General features: G+C 42.7%; 1 protein-coding gene across 1 annotated transcript in view; it reads right to left on the bottom strand.

The window, feature by feature from the left end:
* The window catches only part of LOC122779883 (protocadherin Fat 3), a 76,535-nt gene that overhangs the window by 42,695 nt on the left and 20,829 nt on the right, over window positions 1-13,011 (bottom strand). The window contains exons 7-14 of the mRNA XM_044042540.1: window positions 11,145-11,206; window positions 9,779-10,093; window positions 6,814-7,024; window positions 5,337-5,408; window positions 2,864-3,000; window positions 1,129-1,404; window positions 695-905; window positions 365-579 (exon numbers count right to left, since the gene is read on the bottom strand). Coding sequence (XP_043898475.1) covers window positions 365-579; window positions 695-905; window positions 1,129-1,404; window positions 2,864-3,000; window positions 5,337-5,408; window positions 6,814-7,024; window positions 9,779-10,093; window positions 11,145-11,206 — 1,499 coding nt within the window. The remainder of the gene's footprint in view (window positions 1-364; window positions 580-694; window positions 906-1,128; window positions 1,405-2,863; window positions 3,001-5,336; window positions 5,409-6,813; window positions 7,025-9,778; window positions 10,094-11,144; window positions 11,207-13,011) is intronic.

Raw genomic sequence — 13,011 nt, 5'->3', positions numbered from 1 at the left:
CGCCGCCCAGGAGGGAATGAGCTTGGACAAACACCTTCTGGTAAACCGCCATCACCCCTGAGTTTAAACCAGCTGTCCCGAATGTTGCACAGGGGCAGGAACGCCAATATTTTACAACAACCACAGCCCGAGAGCCGCGGCCACACAGATACTGTGTCGAGGCAAGGGAGATGATGGCAGTTAATGTTGATTTATTATCCGCTGTCATCTCAAAAAAATGTTGCCTAGACAAAAAAAAGGTACGTGTTTAGTCTGGCAGGTATAAAAGTCACTGGAGAACATTCTCATTTCTTACCATATTCCACAATTTCCATCCTCCATCTATCTCATTCTTCCAAGTCCCTTCCATCCATCCTTTCCTTACCTCAGCCTGATACTCCCTCTGGGAAAATGTAGGTGTGGAAAACTCCGAGAGGATCAGGGAGACGCGGACCGAAGCCGTGGCCATTAATGGAGGAAACCCGCTGTCTGTGACACGAACAGTGAGGGTGTAAAAGCCCACACGGGTGAGATCCAAGTCTCTGGAAGTGAAGATAAGGCCCGTGGCATTATCGATGCCAAACACACCGCCGGTGTTACCTGCAAGTGGCAGCGGGGTTAGAGACTTCATTACTGGGAAACAGTAAAAAAAACAGACACCAATAAAGTTAGTCAGGAAATAAAGGAGAGATAAAAACTTCAGATGGCCTCACACCTGCTTCGATGGTGTACATTAGCTGCCCATTAATCCCATTGTCTTTGTCTAAGGCCGTCACTTGCAGCACAGACGTTCCTACGGGAGAAGACTCATAGGCCACTGCGTCGTATACGGTGCTGGTGAAGTACGGGATGTTATCATTGGAGTCTTCCACCGCGACCAGGATGCGAGCCAGGTCGCGGTTAAATGGAAATTCCTGATCCTTGACCTAAAGCAGCATCAGGCAAAATGAGAGACGCATAGGGGCAGCGCGGCAGGAGGCTATAAATGACAGAAAGCAGCTAAAATTAAGTGAGACAGCCAGCGCTGCCAAGAGGTGCATTACTTGGAAGAGAGAGCACAGGGACACACATTAACAAACACACGCAGGCTCACAGTAACAGCCATACAAGCACACACACACACACACACACACACAGACTTCTCCTCACCATGATAGTGAGGATGTGCTGTGTTCTGGCTTCATAGTCCAGCCTGTCCGCAGTGTAGACGACTCCGGTACCTGGGTTGACCCGGAACAGCCTCATGCTGGCCGGGTCCACACTGCTGTAGATGGTGAAGCTCAAGCGGGAGCGCTCGTCCACGTCGGACGCTCGAACCCGCAGCAGCTCCACGTCGACCGGCACGTCCTCCGAGACGCTGACGTCGTAGGCGGCTTGCGAGAAAACCGGAGGGTTGTCGTTGCTGTCCTGTATGCGGATGAACACCTGAATGACAAAGAGGCAAAGAGGTTGGTTTGTGTAATTAATTAAAAGAATTAAAGCTTCTTAAATGTGAATATTTACTGGTTTCTTTGCCCCGTATAAAATAGAAATCATTAAAACTGAACAAATTTGGACATCATCCAGGTTTGGTAAACACAGATTGACATTTTACCACATTTTCTGACACTTTATGGCGCAAACAAGTACTCCATTAATTGAGAAAATAATAATCTTTTGGGATTTTATAAAAAAAAAATCCCCCATTTTTTATTTTAAAGGAGTTCTATGTAAGAAATGTATTACATTAAGTTCATCAGAGAGGAAAAATAGTGTTAAGATAAAATGCGACTTTTCATTTCTAGCCCGCAAACTCTATTAATGTTATGGTTTGGTGATATATCTACACTGCCAAATACAAGAGCTGCAGCTTTGGGTCAGAAATAGTAAACATTACTGAAGTTGAAAAGCCTCACTGACCCTCTCAAAAAGGTCTCGACCAGAGGAGAAAAAGAGAAAGCTTTTTTTTTTTTGTCTCCTCTAATCATGTGATAATTGCTGTCGCCGCTCTAGAGCAGACACACTTTCACTTTCGATCTCTGCCTGTTGCTAATTCGCGAAAACTGCAGGAACTTCTACGTTCTACGTTTTTGAAGTAGCAGTGCGTGAAAAAAATGGCAAATAACAATGTTGTATAATACATATAAACTATATACAGTTTTTCTTTTCCTGTTGCAGAAAAGCCTGCTGCCATCTAGTGGACGGAGGCTATGAGACAACAAAAACAAAACCCTGTCAAGAATATTAGCATATTAATACAGTGCTACAATCAGTGTTTCCCAATCCTGGTCCCTGAGGACACTGCTCCAAAGAATCATTATGTATCGCATGTGAAATAGCCCAATATTTTAGTGTATCATTATTTCCTTACAACAAACATAAAGCTCGAGTGCAGATGAAGCTTCAGTGACTGATAATACTTAACAGAGCTGTAGGGTAGTATTGCCCCCTTGTTCCCTTTCATTTGCAAGATATGATTGAACATATAATTACAATCTTTTTCCCTCCAAGGCAAAGCAATTGTTTACATTCTTCCATTTCTATGCCGCAGATTGTGTGTTGCCCATGAGGGATGTGAGCGATATTTGGATTTACACAAACACTTGACCTTTCCTTGGCCGGGGCTAATCCCATTAATCGAGTGATATCAAGGATTTTCCCCTTACAAGGCAGACTTAGTGGTTCCAGCCAAGGCGGCAGGAGCGCAGGAAGTGTCAAAGAAGGAGCATATTTCATAGTCAGCAAGAGATAATTTCAGAAAATAGGGGGAGTGCAAGAGTAGGGAGGAGGAGAGATGAGAGTAAACAGCTCGCCGAGGAAGAGGTAACAGTAATTGAATTTGATGTGGGTCTGGGAGTGTATAAATGGCGGTGCCAGTGCATAACAAATCAAAAGTGTGAGTAACCTGAGCCGTCGCAAAGTTGGTCCCATCTGTCACCTGAATAGTCATGTTGTATACAGACTGCATTTCCGCATCCAGGGGCTTGGCCACGACGAGCGTACCCACACCTACTTGAAGGTCAAACTGCATGTCAAAGCTCCCTGGAATCACACACACACACACACACACACACACACACATATATATATATATAGTGTTTCAGTCATTTGGTATTCACTTGCCGTGCTAAACTCAGGTGCTCTAAGTTATTACTGTGTAATTGTTTTGGCCAGGTGCCTGCATCTGGAGCCGGAGGGTGTGCGAAATAAAACAAAATGAGCTGAAATGCAATGCAATGTAGCAGCGGACCCACTTGGCAGCCGAGGAGCTGTTAACAGCCACACAAACATCTGTCTTATCACTCCGAAACACAACCCATCTCAGAGATCAAAAACCTGCAGCCGGGTCTTTTTTTTCCACAGGCAGGGAGTGTACAGTTTAGAGGCTTAATGTTTGATTAGAGGGAGGGCGAGGGCTGATGGGTGTTCGGTATTCAGCACCATCCTGCGTCTCACTTCAGCTTCTCTCTCGAGATATCTTGGAGCCTGAGCTGTCCTCAGCATATGAATACTGATTGGGCCCCCCTTTTTTTTCTTTTTTTTTGCCCGCAGAACCACTGATGTGTGTTGAGTTGGAGCAAAGCATGGGGATTCACGCTTTTTTTTGTGTTTGTTGTTTGTTTCTTCTTCTTTTTTGTGAGGGGGGAGGAGGATGGGATGGTCAATAACACACTATGGGGGGGGTGGATCTAGGAAAACAGAAATGACAGTCTGTGGGATGTAAATAAAAGGAATATCCTGCCTCCACGGTGGCCGTGCTCATGCTTCACAGGTAGTTTTAGTATGAACTGGTGAAGTAGCATCTGTTTTACGACACAGTGCTACCGAGGGTTTATATGCACAGTAAATAAACTGTGTTGTCTCGTCAAAAAATGTACAACGACTATAAATCTTTGCTCCTTTTGTTATTATTTAAGACAAACAGCCTTGAATGTTGTTATCAAATAAGTGACAGACGTGACTAATAACCTGGGATTTCTGATCTCTGGTTTGGGCTGTTGTTTTCTCCACGAGCATCCGAACAAGAACGGATGGAAATAACACGACAGTGAAACAAAAACATGTGGATGGAAATGAGATTTTCCTTAATGACACAGACATATGTTAAGGGACTTTTTAGAGGCAATTATAGAGAATCATTGTCATTGATTTGGAGTTTTATCTCCAAATTAATGTTTCGGGCCACCTGGTGAAGGTACATGTCGTATATACAGAGATACTCTATTATCTCTGGTTTTGGTCTCTACCGACTTTTTAATCATTTATTTTAAGCAAAAATGTCCCAATAATTCTTTGACCAGGAAGAAACCTTTTCACGGAAGAAACTTTCAAAAATGTGTTCAAAACTAAGAATGTTAATGTTATTTATTTGGCAAATAACAAACTGAATTCAACTTTTTATACCCAAATATGAGTCGGCTCTCACTGGGCTTCGTCTCTGAGAAGAGGGAAATTAATCAAGCATAACATTCAACCACTACAACTATTTTTTTTTCTGTTCAGGAATGCAAGTAAATAACTATAATTTGACATCTTAATCGAGAAATAATAACATGCTTTACTATTTTTTCTGGGGTTTCTTAGTAAAACTTCATGGATAACAATAATTAAAAATACAATTTTGGTTAAATAGCTTCTATATACCAATACAGAAACATAATACAGGGCAGCTGTGGCTTTGGGTGATGGTCTAATAAATGTGTAGAACACAATATTCTCTATTATCTCTGGTTTTGGTCGCTACCAACTCCTGAGGAACTTTTTAATCCTTCATTTTAACCAGAAATGTCCCCATATCTCTTGGATCAGAGAGTCCAGGCCAAGCCGGACAGGAAATAAAAGAGCTTTGTATATAAGTATGAGCAGGGTCACACAAGATAAAGAGCACATTACAGAACATAGCACAGAAACATGAGAAACAAAGAGGTTATAAGCAAGAACAATGTGCAATTAAAATGCAGCAGACAAACTAGTCAATAACACATTCATTCTCATATGATATCTTGTTGTAACTATACAGGCACGTTGAGGTTTAAATGTAAATGTAGCTGGGGATACAGATCAACAGGAAGACTTCACAACATCACCTTTAAATGTGGAGAAATCTCTCCGAGCGCATCACATCCCCTACATATTCACTCTCAAAGGCAGCAGCACTGTGGCTGAACTAATGGCTTAAACCTGTCCTACATGGGGAAAAGATATCAAGCTTGTGGTGTTTGTGTGAGCATCCGTTTTTCTTTTTTTGTTGTTGTTGTTGTAAACTCAGATCAATATGTGCTGCCCTTGGGTGTACAAGGTCCTGGCGCTGCATGCTACATTTCCTGAATTTTCAGAGTTTTCTCTGCACTGGAGGCATTTCGAGCAAGAGGCCTAACCTGTGTCAAGTGAGCAGTTTCGTCCACATGCATTTTGCGGAATGTAGAACATTTCTCTGGCGAGGCGTCCACCTGAGAGACGGGAGAGAGAGAGCAGAGGTTTGAAAGGGAAAGCTTGATTTCCTTTCTAATATTCATGGATTCAAGGGTATTCAAGGTTTGCATCATTCACAGCATTCACTGTGCAACACTGGCGCATTCACACATGTTATTAAGTAATGCAAGCGGACTGCGCATCAGAATAATTCGGCACAGGAAGGGAAATGCGATCCATGAATGTTAATTTGAGTCCAGCTGCAGAAGTTTGAGAGAACTACCGTCTTACTTTGAGTGGAAGAGAAAAAAAATAATGAAATATTAAACAGCTTTTCCTGTGCAATTATCCCACTGGCATTAACAGCAAGAGTGGAACATGAAAAAAAAATCGACCACATTTGCGTTATTCTGGATATTTTTTTTTTTTAACGAATAATCAACTGAAAATCTACTCACTTTCATATCGACATCTAAGGAAAAGGATCTGGGTTTTCGTCAAATGTTTATTTAAAGTGAATTCATTGTCTTCTTCCTTTTTTTTCCCCAGCACACTCAGAGTATGCAGCAGCACAAGATGTTCTTCCTCCGTCATTGTGCGACAAACCCAGGAGAAATACGATGTCCTGAGCAGACATGGCCATGTGTAATTATAATAATTAAACTGAACTACAGAAACGACCAGGGGGGCTTTTAATTTTCACAATCTGATTTCAATCACGACAAACATCCAGGAGAATAACGGACGTGGCGTTGGAGAGGTCCGTGAGGACGCCCGCACTGTTAACATGCACTGCATGGTGAGAAAAGTGCTGCCTCCAGTGTGTTTACTCGTCCAGGTCCAACTAAATAAATAAAAACATCATCACGATTATAATTATCATGCACATGCTGGTATTAATAAAATATAGAATATTTTATGTATCCCTCAAAGAAGCTATTTGAGGTTAACGTCGATCTCTTTTTCTCTGCGATTTCTTATTCATTTATTCCACATATATAAATACGAGAAGGAAAAATAACATCGGAGTCAAATAAATAGAAAAGTGTAACGAGGGAGTGGGTGGAGACTGTATGTGCTTTAACAACAAAGCCTCAAAATGTCCGTCTGGACATTTGTTTAGCTTATATTAACAATAAAAGCGCCTGAAAGGGTCCCGTGAGTAAGTGTTTTTGCCCAATTTTCCAGAATAACTTTCAATATCTGGCAATATCGGACAATTAACTGCATGTTAGAGTAGTGTATTAAGATTCTAAAATGAATAAAAACAAAAGGTTTTTCTTAAAAAGACACCGTAGCTTGTCTCAATGTCCAAAAACAGGCCAGAAAATGGAAATCTAATAATTAAAAAATATGACTTTTCTTATGACCTAGTTATTTCTGCATATATAATTAGAATTAACATGAATTCATCTTAAATCACATGCCTGCTAATTATCTTACCAATGATATTGAACCAGACAGGCGTGCTCGACTGGCTGACCGCGACCACTCCCACCGGCTGAGCGACGGCAGCCGTCTCCGAAATTGAGAAGTTGTAGTACCTCTGGGTGAACGCTAGGGGCAGAGGCGACGGGACGGGTTTGCGTATCCACTCCACATGGAGCTTGACGGTTGACCATAACGGAGGTTCGCCGCAGTCCTCTGCCTTAATCTACGACACAAAAGAGACCAATAAATCCAAAGTATGAGCAAAAACACTGTCACCCTGAGTGGAAATAGCCGACTTCATCGGTGCGGGGAGTAGATTTAAAATTGATTCACTTCTCGTCTTGATCTCAAGTGTAAGAATATATGTATTCAGGTCAAGCAAACATCATGAATGTGTTAGAATTCCAGTCTCGCCGCGTCGCACAGATTGTCTGATCTCGGAGAAAGAGAAATCTATACTCGTCTCCTCCGCGCTGACACCACCGCCACATTTGCATACACCTGCACGTCAGCGACAACGCCCAAGTCATTCAGCGAAATCTAATATTGACCTCGAAATTGATCTCAACAATTACATGGTGTGGCTGTCGCCCGCCCGACTTCAAATAGCTTCCCCTGACTTTCCAACACTGAACAGAGCTTTTCATCTAAGAAACAACAATTTTGTAATGTTATAAAAAGGTTGCTCACTGAAAACCAGGAAGTGCAAACATTATACACTGTTTTTGTCAAAATGATTGTTTGTTACATGTCTCCTATATCTAATCTAATGTTTATTATGATGTGCTGCTAAAGTCACCCAGATTTCAATGGGTTTTTTTTAGGGTTAAATAAAAACGATGTGCTTTACAATGTTATCCTGGTCCTTAAAGGTCCAGTTTGTTGGAAAAATTTAAAAACTGAATATATTATCTGGGGTTGCAACTATTGTGATAATCGATTAAGTGGTTTCAGATTTTTCAGCTTCTTAAATGCGAATATTTTCTGTTTTTTTTGCTCCATATCACAAAGAATTCATTAAAAACGGAACATCATCATTTCCAGGGTTCCAAGTACTCGGTTAATCGAGAAAATAAGCGACACGTTAATCAATAATTGCCAGTTGCAGCCCTAACACTACTCATACGCATGTTTGTAGAACATTATACTCAATTTAAAATTAAAATAATTCATTTTTTGTGGCCCTGTTGTCATGCTCCGCCCACATCTCCTCCTTCTTCCCCTGCACTCATCTCAGCATGCAATTAGCTCACCTGCGGCGGGAGCACACCTGCTTCCAATCCCCTCATCAGGCCTCTACTTATTTCCTGGTTCTCCAGCCTCTCGCCGCCAGGTTGTTACAAGACCCCTCTCTGTGGTAAGCGTCACGGCTCTCTAGAAGATATCTCAGTAATCTAGTGGCAGTTATTTGCTTATAATCTGCTTTTTGTTAACTCCTGTGCTCAGAACTTCTTCCCACGTGCATGCTGCCACTGACTGTCTACCTTCTCCGCCGTCTGGATTTGATCTCCGCCTTCACCTCCGGTTCCTGCACTGGTCATCTCATCTGGTAAACCGACTCACCTGCTTGCTCCTGCATGGGTCCAGCACCATCTCGCTTTAACACCTATATTATATTAATCCTTAAATGGACTGCTCTTTCTATTTCATTCTACTCTATTCTATTGTGCTTTTCCTAAGGAGTTATTGTCTCAATCTCTATTTTCTATTTAAAAAAACAAACAAACCTGGTATCCCTCTCTAGTAGTGTAGTTCCCTGCAGTCTCACCACTAATTCTAACTCTGAAAAAGGCAATTCAGTTATTTTTTTGTTGTTTGAAAAACATGAGCACAATACGCAATTATTCATTCATTTTCCAAAGCTTATTCTTGGAAGGTCGAGCTGGGAGCTGGAGCTGGAGCTGGAGCCAGTCCCGGCCGACAGTGGCCAAGGGGCAGACTTTCGACCTGGACAGGTGGCAAGTCTGTGGCAGGGACAATTATGTGGAGACGAACAACGCTGCGTTTTAATTTAGAGTCTCCAGAGAAATGATCTGCGTCTCATTCAGCTAATCACTGAATGAGATGCACACGGAAAACAGGGTGTGAGGTGCATACATGCATTTCAAACTGTATATCAAAGTGGCTGGTGCAGGAGAAATGCAGTTGTTACGATGTAAAACGGACACCTACATGTTTTTGAGAAGATGGGAATGTAGAAATGCAAATTTAATTTCACGCCAGAGTCTCCAAATCGCACCGAGCTATCTGACATAAGCATAAACCTCAGATTTGCCCGCCGTCAATCTCAGCACTTTCAGAACGTTCAGGCAGTAAGCACAGATTTACCAAATATGCACATGTCCAAAAAATGAAAAATGGCAACTGAAACTGATGACAAAAATAAAACTAAATAGAAAGTGAGAAAGAGGTGACGGCCTTATCTCAGAAAAGAGCACTGGTGTTGTCCAGTTAACGCTGTTGATTTATTGTGTTGTTTGCAATGTTCTTTATGAGTTCTTATTTCCGCTGAAACCTCCAACTCAGCCAGACCTTAACAGAAAAATCCATATTATATTATAGTTAAGTTATAATTGATTATGTTTGAATCAGTGTGTAATCGCTTTAAAATAAAACGCATATGGTTCAAAAAGCCACTTATTGATTTGTTTCTACGGCCCAACGCAGGGAATTGTGGGTAAACACAACCAAAACATACGCACGTGTAGAACAATAGCTTTGTTGTTCATTGTTTGTCCCGTCTTCAAATCGCAGTTTGAACGCAAACTCAGACCGGCTGAATGCAACCCCCAATCATACTGAGTCTAGCAGACTATTCGGTGTCAAAACAACCACAAACCATCAAAAAAGGAGGAAATGGCACAGGAAGTGGGAGAGAGGAGAAAGTCGTGAAATAGAGTTTCAATAATTCAATAAAGTGCGTGGGAAAGGGAGGAAAACCCTCATAGTGACCTCATAGTAAACATTAACGACTCACAGTGAGGAGATCGTAGCTTCCCGCCGTCACCATCTTCTTCGATGACACCATCCCTGTCCTGGGGTCAATGACAAAATTCTCGTCGTCGTTGCCGTCCACGATGCTGTAGGTGACGTTGCCGTTGGCGCCCGAGTCGCGGTCGTAAGCGAAGACGCGGTACACGGGTTCGCCGCGCTTGTTGCGGTCCCGCTCTGGCAAGCTGATGCGGTACGTGACCTCCGGGAAGGTCGGCGGGTTGTCGTTCTGGTCCTCGACGTGAACTACGACCCACACCGTCGACTGGCGCGTGGTCACTGGGCCATCTATGACTGTCACCTGAGGAGAGGAAGTCTCTTCAGTTTTATTCCAAACGTGGCTGTTTATTAGCATCGTGAATCATGGTTTCCACTGTATGGCTGTCGCTGTGTAGTGGAGGAGCCACGTGGGGCTGAGCTCACAGGAAATTTCTTTGTATTATTGATCCCCTGGAGGCCGAGGCAGAGGTCTGATCACTGATCAATTGGATCAGATGAGGGTGAACACCACTGCTGCCAGCCGGACTGCTCCCTGGACTATTAATTACAGACAGACAGGGTGGTGTGCATGCACGGGTATTCCTCCTGAAATGTCAGGACAAGAGAGGGCAGGACGGTGTAACAACAAAGACTTCTGTCTTCAATACTAAACACTCTTTTAGATGTAAATCAATCCCTATAGATAGATATAGAGAGAGGGGAATGCAAGCTACTCTACAAAGGTTTTGGTAACTGCATTCTGAAGTGTCGTCATAAGCCGGGTTCTTTATTAAAAGCTGGAAGCGACAAAAGCGGCAGAAAGAGTTGTAAACCCTAGACAAGTCCATTCAGTCCAGCGGAGAAAAAAAACAACCATGCAGCAATACTGCGGGTCAACTGCGAGGTTATTCCATTCCATTTTATCAGGGGGCAAAGTGCCTCTAGATTCAACAGACTTTAATAAGGTGAAAGAAAAGTACGGCAAAGTAGAAGTTTGCTCATGTCTCTAAAGTCAAGAATCTCTGATTATCAAGCTCATCTGCATGCAGAGCAACAGGAGCAAATGAAATGGTAATCGGAGAGCTATCTGTATGCCCAGTGTCTGCGCTTATCAAGTGCAGGGCAGACCAGCTCCTCTCCTCCCTGTTCTCTTCCTGACTAGAAAAGATAACCAATGATGAATGATTACTTTTCGAAAATCTTAAACCTGGGGCCCAAAACTGCAGCCATTCATCACAGTTTATGGAGCCTTGAGGGGCTGCCATGGTTGTCCTCCAACGTGTCTTTGTTAATAGTGAGCTGTGGCAGGTGGCAGCGCCTTGATAAATAATAATACTATAATCCTGTGAACACTGGCAAGGCTTTTACTGTACCTCTAAGAAGTGCTCTGCCTGATGTTCTCTGTCCAGTTTCCTCGCCGTGGTTGTGATGAGCCCTGAAGAATCACATGAACCACATGGTTAATGGAAAACATCGACAGGCTGACTTTATACGGCACATAACACAACCACGTGATGCTGACCTTGCCGTGTCATGTTGACAATGTTGTTATAGTATATGATACGACATATTAACATATGATACGCTAGGGAAGAATATATAATACCACATGATACACTGGCCTGCCATACACAACAATACAAAAGAATACAATACTATATGTTAAGATATTAGGATATGATACAAAGCGTGATACATTATGATACTATATGAGATGTTAGGATTATTTGATTAATACTCTATGTTAAGATAGTATGGGATACACTAGGGTAGAATAAAATATGATGTATTTGGGTTATGATACGAATAAACACGACACAATATAGGACTATATTAAGTTATGACACAATAAAACATGAAACATTAGGATACAATACAATATGATGCGTTAGGATATGATACATCAAGACACACACAACCGTCAACCCCCCAAAAAAGCCCTTTAAAGATGCCAAAATGTCTTCACTCCCTATAGTTTATACGTTTCTGGTCGTCACAAAGCTACAAACGCCACAATGCGCACACAAAGTTGTTTCAGCTGTTAGTGCATCTCTACATTTCTCCACAATTCAAATCTCTATAATCTCCAATTTGAATATCTGAGTGGGTGCACACACACACACCAGCATCCCCGCATGCAACATCGGTGCATTGTTCTAACAACCACAGCCCGCAGCTCTGGCTGGAGTGATGGCATCTGGCACCGGCTCATATGGCAGCGTATAGCTGAGGGTCACACAGTTGGCCAGCATGCCACCAGGACAGAAGGGAAAAGAGCAGCGCTATTGATAACAGCTTTGATCGAACCAGATTATTCAAATGAGCAGACTGCGGGGCTGCATGAGAGATCACAGCGACACCGACCGCTCCATTTTCATTATGCAGAGGCAAAGATGCCACCTTTCCCTCCCACACAGACTCGCACAAAAACAGACGCGGAGATAGTGTTCATCAATAACCGCTCCATTTACCCAGTGAAAACCTGTGATTTAAATCAAACGCTCGTCAAACTCGGTCTGACTCCGAGAGACGGAAGGAAATGATGGAATTGATCCAGCGGTTAGTTTCACAACTGTGTGTAAGCTCCTTTTTGTTTTTCCTCAGAAGAAGAACGTCCTTGAACACTATTCATGAGAGCATCCACACACAGTGAAACGGGCACATTTGTCTCAGCCTGGATCTACATATATTACTCAACTCATAAATACAAGACAATAAAAACGCACTGATACGAGCACAGAAATACCGTGACTTTATTTTTGAGTGCGTGAGTTTCTGTCATGGCGGCGAAAGAGAGAGCATGGATAAATATGTGTCCTCAGTGGATTTGTACGGAGAATCATTTCGACGTCTGCGCTTGTTACGGTGCATTTGTGCAGCGACAGTCAAAACATCACGAACATATCGGTGTCACCTTGAGCTTGCCATGCTGGCTAACTTCAATTAGGCAAATTAGGAGCAAATGTAAAGCGAGCGCTCACAAGCCGCAGTGGAGGGACGGTGAGGGTGGAGGTGGGGTTTGTTCGGCGTGAACACGGAGGCACGCTGATAAAAACCAATGATCTACAGCTCGCAGCACATCTGCAACTGGGCAATCCATTTTAATTGGTACACGTACACCTTCACATGCATACAGAAGCCAGGGCTATACTCCAGTGGCATGTTTTACGACCTTTTCGGTAATTTCATGGCCGAGTTGGGTTCATTTTCGACAGCACCTGTTTCCACCAGGCAGCACAA

Source organism: Solea senegalensis, linkage group LG13 (assembly GCF_019176455.1).
Source record: "Solea senegalensis isolate Sse05_10M linkage group LG13, IFAPA_SoseM_1, whole genome shotgun sequence".
NCBI lineage: Eukaryota > Metazoa > Chordata > Actinopteri > Pleuronectiformes > Soleidae > Solea > Solea senegalensis.
Note: the sequence above shows the minus strand (reverse complement) of the source record. Positions and strands in the feature narration are given on the sequence as shown.